The sequence below is a fragment of the Vombatus ursinus genome, unplaced genomic scaffold (assembly GCF_900497805.2).
Source record: "Vombatus ursinus unplaced genomic scaffold, bare-nosed wombat genome assembly UNPS02005459.1, whole genome shotgun sequence".
NCBI lineage: Eukaryota > Metazoa > Chordata > Mammalia > Diprotodontia > Vombatidae > Vombatus > Vombatus ursinus.
This window is the reverse complement of record NW_020945237.1, coordinates 8,052,882-8,065,021: the sequence shown is the minus strand read 5'-3', so window position 1 is coordinate 8,065,021 and position 12,140 is coordinate 8,052,882. Positions and strand designations below refer to the sequence as shown.

Genomic DNA, 12,140 nt, shown 5'->3' with positions numbered 1-12,140 from the left:
TGTTAAAGTGGGAGATTGTGTTAAAGTGGGAGGATTGTGTTAAAGTGAGAGATTGTGTTAAAGCACCACTTTCCTCCTAAGAGTTGTGTGAATGTGGCTTGAATGACTATAAGCAAATGAGACTGAGATTGGCATTCTCAGCTTGCCTGTTTCCTTTTCTGTCTACCTCAGCTTTCTTTAACTCCCTTTCAAACCAGCCATCCCCAAGCAGGGATTTGTAAAAAGGAGTGATGTTCTATTTTCCCGTACAGTTCATCTACCTTTCCAAAGTCTGAGCACTCTGCTGCAAAATCCTTTGGGGTTGTTATGATAGATAACCAAACAGCAAAAAGATCAAGGCATAGCAGCTGTTTATTGCCCTCCAGGGTGAATGGAAAATTCCCTTCAATTTACTGGTTGAGAGTATCAGAGAAGTAAAACGACTGTAATTTGAACTCAGATCCTTTGACTCTAAATGCAATGTACCACATTGTCTATAGACAACCCCCCAACCCTTTCCAGTTATTTTTGTTTTACATCCACTAATGAGAGAGTACAGTTGTTGTACTGGAAAAGATCGAGCACATAGTTGCCTTAGATAACATGTCGAACTGAAGTCTTGCCCCCTATTAGGAATTAGGTCTGTGATGTCATCGTGGTATTATCTTCAAATACAAACAGTTTGTAACAATTTGGGAAGAGGTGGATAGGTAAGGTGCAGAGCCACCTGGGTACATGGTAAACGAGATTTAGTCAGTAAAATACTTACTTTGAACAATTGCAAAGACTTCAGATTCATCGTGAATTACATGAATTTACACAAATGTCCTAAGTATTACCGTGACTTTGTAAATGTTACAATTGGGCCCTTCCAATGGTCAAAGAGTAATGTTGTTTTCTACGGTTAATTTCTAATGCTTAAGGAGTGCTTTCAACAAGCTCACATTTCTTCAACCATTTATTAAGGGAACAGATGGTAATAGCAGCACTGTTATCCACAGAAGCAGATTTATCTCGTCTGTCTGATATCTCTAGGTAAATGACCTTAAGCTGGTCACAAATAGTCACATGACAGCAATGTGGTCCAGAGGTCTCCCGGGAAGCCAGTCATTTATTAACTCTTTTGTGCTTGGGGTATGAAATATCCCCTCTGGACATTGAAATAACATCTTTGAAGTAAATCATGCTATAGATGAATCCTATTAAATTGATACTTCTGTGCCTTAAGAAAAATAATCCTAAACTCTTGTGTGCTTTTGGATATATTAGAATATTTTATTTCAGTACCTCTAATTAGCATACTTTTTTTAAAAAAAGTTTTTTTTATGGAAAAGAAAAAAAAAAGAAATGATTTCTACTAAAGACTGTCGAGGCTGGATTTTTACTTTGCTGTACAGCCCTCGCTATCCTGAAAGGGGCCAGCAGAGCCAAGCCACCACCTTGATTCGTTGCCATGCAACGGTAACAGCCTGTGGGCTCAAATTCTTCTCCATTATGCTGAAAGAGAATGACGGGGGGAAACAAAATTATTTTCTGCTTCCTTGCTGGATGCCTTGTTTTCTGCCTCCCCCCCCCTTTTTAGTGATTCTATGTGCATTTTGTTGCATAAAGTATGTGCTCTCTGTGATTTATCTTCTATTATGAAAAGCTGAGATTCACACTTGGTGTAGACCAGATCGTACATACTGTCCGTCCGGCAGATCAGAGGCTGGCTGTGAAAGGCTGACCTCGTCAAACTCCATCCTGGAAACTGCCTTGCTGTGAATATTCACCTGCAGGAACTACAGCTGCCTGCTTGCTGCCAGCCAGTGTTTTTTTTCCCCTGTCTACATTATGCTTTTTTGAATGTACTGCTTCTTTGAAAGCCATCTTACCCAGCTGCCTTCCCACTAAATGCACCGACATCCTTTCTTCTCTCTTTTAAGTATGGAGAACACATAAAATAGAAATAGAATACGTGGAGGCACTAGAAATGTCCTTTCCTTAACACTCAGTACTTTCCTGAAGTTGGTTCTTCCACTCCATTCCATCCTAGATGATACTGAAGACACTGGCTGATGATGCAGCTACTGAGTATCAATTATGATGAGTCTCCAGCCTTTCACTTTCTTTCCTTATTTTGTCTCTCTTTCTCTCTTTCCTTTCTTTCTTTCTTTCTTTTTCATCCTTCTTTCCTTCATTAATTCCTTTCTTCCTTCCTTCCTTTCTTTTTTTCTTTCTTTCTTTCTTTCCCCCACTTCCTTCCTTCCTTCCTTGCATCTGTGATGGAGGCTATCCCATGGAAAGGCAGCATCGACTTGTGGAAAGAGAGCTGACTAGAATCAAAAGACCTGAGTTCAGATCCTGACTCTGATAATTCTATCTGGGTAGACTTAGCAAAGTCATTTAAATGCTCTGACCTTCATTTCCTCGTTTTTATAAATGAGAAGGCTTGATTAATGGCCTCTCAAGTTCCTTGCAGTTTTAAGTCTGCAGTCTATGGAATCTATGAAAGTTCTACTGTCAAGGGAGATGTTTCTCAGAACCCCTTATGAAAATCTCTCCCCAGGCTTTGCCAGGTAACATTTTGTACTCCATCTCATCAACGCAGGGAGCTCCTTGAGAGTGAGAACTGTTTTATGTGTTGTTGCTTCCCTCATAACACCTAGCATGGTGCCTTGTGGGTAGGGGACATTCAACAAATGTTCATTAAATGAAATTGAATTTGAATTGTCTGTCCACCCTCAAAGCTTTTTACTCAGAGCTTGCTAGATGGAAGAGATGGAAGAATCTCTGTCAAACTATCATCTCTAAATGTAAAAGAGATATCTCAGAATTATGTTCTGATATAGGACATCATTCTTTTCAAGTCAGATGAATCTGGTATGTATTACTGACAATGGTCAGAGATGGGCCAGAGATATTACATAATCACTTGTAGATATACCAATCTCCTAGTGACAATGTTAAGTCAAAACATACTAAAAGTTTTCCTGAGACATGAAACCATCACAGCTACAGAGATAACTGGTTTTATTTTGATGGATCTTGGCTTCCTTATTTTTGGGATACACTGTTTGAGTTATTTATTTTTCTGCACAGGATTCTACAATATTTCTATTAAGGGGAGCAGCTATGTCCATAAATTCTTCTGCATTATTAGTTAATCAAATAGCAGAATGTCTGGTCTGTTCATCAGGATTTGTCAATCTGTTGGGATGGCATTATTCCAGTGTGTATGATAATAGCTATTTTCTAAAATATTCTTAGCTTCATACTTAGAGAACTGTATTAATTCTTGTATCAATTACATTTAAGGGTATTATTCATAGAAAATCTTAGCCAAACTGTTATGACTGTTTATAAAATTCATAGCTGCAAATGTCAGATGTCCTCTACTACTCAATGTCTATGTTCTGTGTCTTCTCACAGCCTTGCCAACAGCCTTGGTACTGGGAGAATTCTCTGCCAAAGACCCCAGGTTTCCTGATTGGTGATTGACTCTCCCAAGACCACTACTTCAGGAAAGTCCCAGTGACCAGTCTTCCCTTCACTCCCCACTCTCTGGCCATCTCTTCTAATATAAATAATTTCATTGCTACAATGTGCAGACATACAGTCTCCTTTTTCACCACCTACCCCCACCCCCCCAACCCCAGTTCTGGAATCATTCAACGCTGCCAAAGTTTCTGGATGGGATACGTCAATCTCTGGCCCTACTCACTATCCCTTTAGCTCCCTGGACCAATGTGTCTCTCCTTGGCCGCCATTCTCTTTGAGTATTGTTTTTACCAATTAGGATGGCAACTCCTTGAGAACAGGGATTATCTTTTTTTTTTTTAAAATAATCCCTACTACTAAGTACGATGTATAATACATAGTAACTGCTTAATGTGTCACACATAGTAACTGCACAGTGCACAACTGCACAATGTGTAACACATAGTAACTGCTTAATAAATACTCTCTCTTCCTCTCATTCATTCATTCATTCATTCATTCATTTATTCATTTGCTCGTTCATTCCGGAACTACTAAATGAACAGCTGCCGGGAAGCTGGTGGTGGTATAGCAGATAAAGCTCTGGGCCTGGAGTCCAAAAGATGAGTCCAAACACAGCCTCAGACACTAGGTGTGTTTCCCTGGGCAAATCACTTACCCTCTGCTTTAGTTTCTTCAACTGTAAAATGAGGATAATAATAGCACCTGACTCACAGGGCTGTTGTAAGGATCACATGAAATAATATTTGTAAAAAAAAAAACCCCAACAAAACCTAAAAAACAACTTGGCACATTTCCTGGCACATAGTAGGTGCTATATAAGTGCATATCCCGTGTCTCCTCCCCTCTTATTCACTATCTTGCTTTAATATGGATCTGTGATTTCATTGCTCTTGGCTCAGTCCACTGATGAGGGGACTTTCGTTACCTTTTCAGCTTCAGACACTCCTGCCAGGGCCTGTGCTCCAGGATTAGTGGTCATGAACTCAGGACTGATGTCCAGGGAAAAATAAGGCATCAAAGAACTTTAATGAAAGTCTATTACACATTTTTTTATTCTTGTTTTTATTTCTCATGGGCTTCTCAAAGAACCAGCAATTTCAAATTCAACATTTCAAATCCAATATGGTAACACGGATATGAAAGACAACACATGCAATAGTCATTTGGGAGAATCCTCACATTTATTCTGTTTATTAATGCAAGCTGCTCATTACAGCTCTATACAATTACTTAATATGGTAAATTGGCCATGATTGTCATGTAAAAAAATCTTGCAAATACTACGTGTTCAAACTTGACAAACAGTGTTTAATTTCCTTGACCATTGCAGATTGAATTGATTTGCTTATCTCCTGGTAGGCTAGTAAAATAAACATCAGAACCTATAGGCTGGTCAATTTGGCCATACACATGTATCAGGCTTTTTAGCTGTACTCTGAACTGGCTCCCGGATAGCCTTCTTGCCTTTCAAGGTGACACATGACTGTCTTGGAGCCGTCTGCTCCAGCTTCTTGCAAGATTCATACAATCTTAAAGGGTAAGTGTGGATTCCTACCAGGGTGGATGATAGCTGGGCATCCGAGCTGAGACTGTGCATGGGCTGTTGCCTGAAGTACCTTATTCTCACTTTCAGTGAGAGGTCAGGAGCAGCCACTTTCTCCAATGACTCCACATTTGATGTTGGGCCCATCAGCTGCATGTAGTATTTCATTAATAAGAATATCAGTAAGCTAAAGAAGAATGAGAACACCTTATAAACAAAAGGGTATGTAAAAGCATGTGGTGAAGATATCTATTCAGCAGATATTTAATTCAACACCCATTTATTGAACACCTATTAGGTACGAGGATTAAGGATGAGACAAGGTTACGTAATTCTTCCAACTCAAAGACTTAAGGCACATTTGTTATAGATTTTTGGGTGAGAAAGGGGAAGGGTAGGAGATGGGATTCCAGGCTGGTGATTTCATTGGTTTATGGAAATTTTTTCCACTGATATAAAGTGGTAAGTCAACTCATCTTGTTTGAAGGTTACCTGGGTGCACTGGGAGCTTAAATAACTTGCTCATGATCAGTTGTGTTTGTCTTTTGTTCTCAAAGAGGACAATGACATCACTGAGTGATGTCTTGACTTGCAAGTGAATTGGATTTAAGTGAGGCAGAGCTGTGCAAAGTCATCAGCCTTACTCTCTACTCCAGAGTTATCAAAATCCTGAGGCAAGACCAAAGTCAGGATGACTGGTGAATTACCAGGATGCAGTGGATGACCTTGGCCTTTCAAAATTAACATCTTTTTCAGGTTTGTCTGAGGCAACACCCATTCAATAACTAAGGGCTGAGTGAGAACTGAGACAAAAGATGGCCTAGTTTACCATCACAAAAATATCATTTTTTTTTGTCTCACAGTCAGTACGTGTCAGAGGCAGAATTTGAAATAAGGTTTTCCTGATTTCAAGACTAGCACTATAGCATGCTGTTTGTCTCGCTGTAAATATTTAACTTAAAACCCATGACTTTAAGATCAATTAACCAAATGAAGGAAAGAGCGATTAGGTAATGTGTGGATTGAGAAAGTAGTCTATTCCCCAAACTGGAGTATCTGGCAGACAAAGGGATAGCTATGGAATAAATTAAGCCTACAGTGAGCAAATCTGTTATTCCATCTTATTTACTCAATCCTTTACCCCATACTAACAGAAAATACTATACACAATACACTTGTCCCATAACATTATACATTTTGGTTTATGCATTTAAGATGGTTGTTAAAAGTAATTGGGAATGTGTGCAAGCATTGCTGGGAGAATAGAATCCAGAGAATACAGTCCATTCAATTTTACCTACATATTTTGGAAAAGTAAAATCCTCATGACTGAAGAAATGGAGAATTATAATTTTGAAAATGAACCCTCTGTCAAACAAATTTTAAAGATTAATTGTTCCTTGCAAAAATTGCAGCTATTCTGCTGTTGAATAGATGATGGTAAATATATGCTTTGGACATTGTTTCGCTATTTTTCTCCCCCCCCCCATCCATTAAAGAGTCATTCTTACTTTTCTTCTGTGAACTCATCCTTCTTACTCAATAACATGATAGAGATAAAAACAGACGAGTAGATTCTCCTCCTCAATCCCTCCAACCCCCAACTTTGTAAAGGGAGATGTAAAAAAAAAATTCACAAACTTGCCAAGTCTCTGCCTGCCAAGTTTCACCCTACAGTGAATTTTTACTGCTGGGTTATTATAAAATCGTGAAGGAAAATTGAGCTTGTATAATTGAAGTTTATAATGGAAAACTGAGTTTTATAAACAGGCCATGGTACCACTACTGAGCACTGATACAATACATATGAAATATAATTATCATTATTCTGAATCTTTCAACATTGGGTACACCAAAATTTTCTTTGTTCAAAGTTTTCTTTATGAAGTATTAATGATCTGGCATTCAATCTCCCTCTCCTTCTGTGCCCCTGTGCCTCTGTAGCAGGCACCACTACCTTTGAGCCAATGAGATTTTCATTTGTGGCTGAAGTTCACTGATAAACAAGGAGGTAAGGACAAGACTACTCTAATTTCATGTATAGATATTGACTAAGAATTGTTTACCTGTTCTATTGACATGGCACAGGTCTCTGGAGAATGTGTGACATCCACATAAAATCCAGCCCTAGAGATGATATGGACCCCGGTCTCTTCCATAAACCACTAAGTCTGGCAGTTGTATTTTCCATCAGAGCCCCACCAGCATTAGCTTTGTAATTTAGGAACTCTTCCTTAATGGGTTCAGTCTCCTGATTTAGTTGAATGTTCTCCTTGAGGGAATATGGGTTCTTCTGAATCCAAAACAAGTTCTTCATCACAAGGGGTTCCTTAGACAAAGCTTCTTGGCCTAAAGAGGGAAGGGAGTAGCTTCAGTCAAAGGTCATGGTCAAGTGTTCATGGGTTAAGGTCCGGCCAAGTTGACCTGGTTCCATAAGGCCCCAAGCTGTCTGCACTTTGCCACTTAAGGAAGCCATTTCCAAGGATAGGATTTTAACAAAAATATTTTCTGAAAAAGAAGGAAGAAAAGTAGTCAGGTAAAGTCTAACAGGATCACAAACCCCTCCTATCTATGGGAGGATGTGTGATTAGGAGCAGACACCTGAGACGGAATCAATGAAATTAGAGATGTCATCTCACTTATCATCCTGCCAAAGTTAGGCTCTTTCTTACTATGTATTTTTTGGGTCATTTAAAGTCTGGTCCAGTTTTAAGTGACAAGGGTGATATAGAAGGCTCATACCACTTCTGTTGGGATAGTACTGCAAGATCTAATCACAGCCCATCTGGAGGAAATATTTCTTGATATTCAGTCCACATTTTTCTTTCACTTAATTTCATCTCATTAGTCTTAGCTATGCCCTTTCAGATCACCCTACCGCAATCCTCATTTTTCTTGCCCTCTCTAACCTTCAAGGTTTATACCAAGTTAAGAAGACTCTTCCATTAGTCATTGTTCAGGTAAGGCACACTTCTTACTCTACATTGTGCTCTTAAAAATAAGCTGGGAAAGGGAATCACATCCCACTTGACATAGATTTTTCAGTATTTAGAGCTGATAAAGAGAGATCTTAGGAAATATTTTAGTTCAACATTGTCATCACATGTACTGATATTGAGGTCCAGTGAGATTATAAATCATGCCCATGTCACACAGGTAGCTAGAAACAGAGCTGGAATTAGATGACTCCAAACCCATCTCATGTCAAATATTCTTTACTATGGATATTATGGTGGTTGTAGCATACATAAGGAAGGCTTTCTGCAAACCTCAAAAGCTGCTTTATAGATAATAATTCTCAGTTATGTGTGAAAATCCTATTTTCAATGACAAGAACTTTATGATTCACTTTGTTAACAATGATTCAAGTGTACCTCATATCTGTGTTCTTACTGCATGGGTACCTAGGTGTTCTCAAGAGGGGACAGAAGGGTGAACTCACATTTCGGAAGACCTGGGTTTGAATTCTGCCTCAGACACTTAGTAGTTTGATGATTAGGGTGGGGGGAGATTGGTTACTTTATGAACCTCAGTTTCCTCACTTGTTAGTGGAAATAATGACAGAACCAACCACACAAGGTAGGAGTGAGGCTTAAATGAAGTAATGTATGTAAAACACTTTGTAAACATCGAAGTGTTATAGAAATGCCAGCTGTTATGTTTAAAAAGGAAACATAGGATCCCAGATTTAGAGCTATAAGGGACCATCTGGTCCAGGGGCTATTAACTTTTTTACATGTCATAGACCTATTTGAAGCCCATGGACCCCTTCTCAAAATAATACATGAAATAGAACACATGAGATTCCAAAGGAAATAAATTCTACTGAAATAGCTATCAAAATACATATTTTTTAAAGTTCGTATACTCCAGGTTAAGAATCCCTCATATAAGGTTGAAAAATTCTTGTCCTACAATCTATTAGAAATTTGTGGTTCAGTCACTTTCAGTCACGTTCAACTCTTTGTGACCCTATTTGGGGTTTTCGTGGCAAAAATATCAGAGTAGTTTTCCATTTTCTTTTCCAGCTCATTTTACAGATGGAGAAACTGAGGCAAACAGGGTTAAGTGACTTGCTCAGGGTCACACAGTTAGTAAGTGTCCAAGGCCAGATTTGAACTTAGGAAGAGAAGTCTTTCTGCTTTCAGGGCTGGTCCTCTATCCACTATGGTGCCACCTAGCTGCTCTGTTAGAAAATCTATTAGAAAACAGACTAAAAAAAAAAAACAAACTCTGAACTTTAGGAATACAACAAATAGGTTGTGTGAAAGGGGATAAATCAAGACTTTTTTTAAAAAAATTAGGAATATCATAGAATCCAGATTTATAAGATTTTAACGGCTCAAATGTATGGATATGACTGAGCTTAAGAAAGGAGATGGCATCAATTCCAAGTTACCAGCTAGTTGTCAGTCACTGAAGTATTGTGGAGACCACCAAAATACGGGTCTTGAGGAAACCCCATGAATTTGCCTGATTTGGTTGCTAGTGTAATTTACTGCGATCTGGGACTGTAATAATAAGTCCAAGAGAAGAGAGGATAAAGTTGATGGGTGATCTCCCCCCGCCCCCCACCCCTCCATGGGGCATTTGAAATCTGAGTTGATTCAGTCATTCTATTGTATTTTTAAATCACATTAACTTTGTCTTCATTTTGGTCATTTTCTATTTTGATTGGCTTGTATACTTCAACATAGTTTTAAAATCACTTTTTCCCTCTTTTGGTGACTTTCTATTTCTAACTCTTGTTTTGTGAGGCACATGTGAGGAGTCTAGCTCTCTTCAACACATTTTTTTTTCCCACTATCTTGTTTGGAGAGACCTTAGAAAAAGTTTTCGGCATCAGTAAATATATTCAGTCAGCTTTATTGGTTACAATGCTACCACTATACAAAATTAGAAAATTCCATACCAAGGTATGAAATTTTTGGATACAATAAAGTCCAATAATTTTCCAACTTTCTCAGAATGAAGCTCCTATAAGCAGTACCCCACACATGACCCAGTTTGGTTTCCAGTGTTTCAAAGTTCCTGTGCTGGATTGGCCCACAAATCTAATGTGGACCATGTACACAGCCTGCAAAGCTATAGTGCTCTATAAAAACCCAATATTTATTATTTCAATTTGACTCTTAACAGCTATGTATTTATTACATGGCACTGTGTTTTAAGACATTTCTGTCAGACTCCTCACCTTTTAAATCTTTCAGTGCAATAAATGTCCACATCCCAAGTATCCCAACTGGTAGCTCATGTTCTTAAAAACAGCAGGAATTTCTTCCTTGGAACAATGGATGGAAGGGAATTTTCTTTACTTATAAATACTTAACGTATTTCTACCTTTTCTGAGATTTATTGTAAAATGATTCTGTTGTACATGGATTTATAACTTAAATAGTATTTTTAAAAAAATCAGTAAGGATGCCTATCTAAAGATAAGGGGATCCAACCACTTCCATATAGGTAATAATAATGATATCCATCAAGTTGCCAAATGGTGACATAAACAAGCAAGACTAAGCTCTTTGAAATCACCAATGAATAATCGTCATACTCAATGGAAACCACTCCAGTATAATCAAAGGCAAGTCCTGGTCTTGGAGAAATCTCTTTTTGTTTGTTTTCTTGGGCTCATTTATTTTATATTTTTTTGGCTAAGGAAAGAGATAGACACGATCACAGAATATGAGAGTTGAAAGTGATTTGTGGCCATTGAGGCCAACCCTTTCCAGATAAGGATCCCCTTTCTGATGTACCTCATGTACCTGATCATTCAGCCTCTGCCTAAAGAGCTCCAAAGAGGGTGGGATCCACTCTCTCAAAGGAGCCGATTATGCTTTTTCACTTTTTTTTTTGACATTAAATCTAAATTTGCCACTTTGCAACTTCTTGTGTTGCTTGTAATTCTTCCCTCTGGGCCAAACAGAACAAATCTAATCTCCCTTCTACATGACAGTCCTTCAAATATTTGAAAACAGGTTATCATGCTCTCCCTGAGTCTTCTCTAGGCAAAACATTCCTGGTTTCATCGACTGATCCTCATAGAACACAAGTGATGATATTTTCTAAACTAAGCATCAGGGAAATAAACATAATGGCAGATGTAAACCCTTTAGAAAAGAAGGAAAATGGCCTTCACAGAGTAAGTCCCACTTGACAAATGATTCCTCCATTCCAAGTCTCTTGGGCCATTTTCCGTATTCAAGTGATCTGTTTTTGTTGACTTTGTTTGTTTGTTTGTTTTTTGACTTGAGCAAAAATTGACAGCATTTCAAATAACTTGTTTGATTCAGTGAAAAATGAACTGATGAGTGGTTTGATTTAACTGAAAGGTAGAATGGTGTAGTAGTAGATGGAGTGCCAGGCTTGGAGTCAGGAAGGCCTAGATTCAAGTCATGCCTCTGATATATGCTAACTTTGAGACAAGATACAAGTTCACTTTTCAGTGCCCCCAAGCAACTCTCAAAGACAGATGTTGCATATATACATCAATGGGGAGAACTTACACATTGGAAGTTCTTTATACATAGGAAATCAGAGATCCAAAGCAAAAAAAAAAAAAAGAACTTAACTGACTGATGAATTTATTCAAAACAGTTGATCTGGTAGTCTCTTGTACTCATAGCCAGTCACAAAAGTTTCCTTAAGAGGCATAGCTTCCCAAAATGAATAGATAATTTCAAGAGGCAAATAATATGGGTTTCTTTAGTTGGTTATCCATTTTTCAACTAAAATAAAAATATTCTCACCAAAATACAAGAAAATATTATCTCTATTCAGGTCAAAATACAATATGACTCACTAACTACTCACTATCCTCACATCCTGAAGCTACTGCAAGTGTAATCTCATTGTTGCCAAAACACTTTCTATGTAACTAACCTTTTTATGTTGCTAAATTTGAAAAACTGAGATCTCAGCCTGTCTCCATGTCAGAATAAGAGCATAAAACTCAGTTTCAATAACTGCTATGAGACTGTTGGCTGCAATTCTTTATTTCCACCAGGAACATACTCCTCCTGGGTTTGAACTATACAATACTACTGGCTACAACACTTGTGACTTCCTCTTTCCTTCTTTCTTTCTTTTGCTTGCTTGGTGCTTCCCTTCTTTTTTTCTTCCTTCTTTCTTTTTT

The 12,140-nt window shown here is 38.2% G+C and overlaps 1 protein-coding gene across 1 annotated transcript in view; it reads right to left on the bottom strand.

The window, feature by feature from the left end:
- Window positions 1–7,481, bottom strand: part of PTER (phosphotriesterase related) — a 53,195-nt gene extending 45,714 nt beyond the window's left edge. Inside the window, 3 exon segments of the mRNA XM_027847813.1 lie at window positions 4,927–5,192; window positions 7,072–7,169; window positions 7,172–7,481. Coding sequence (XP_027703614.1) covers window positions 4,927–5,192; window positions 7,072–7,169; window positions 7,172–7,481 — 674 coding nt within the window.
- Between the last annotated feature and the right edge of the window lie 4,659 nt (window positions 7,482–12,140).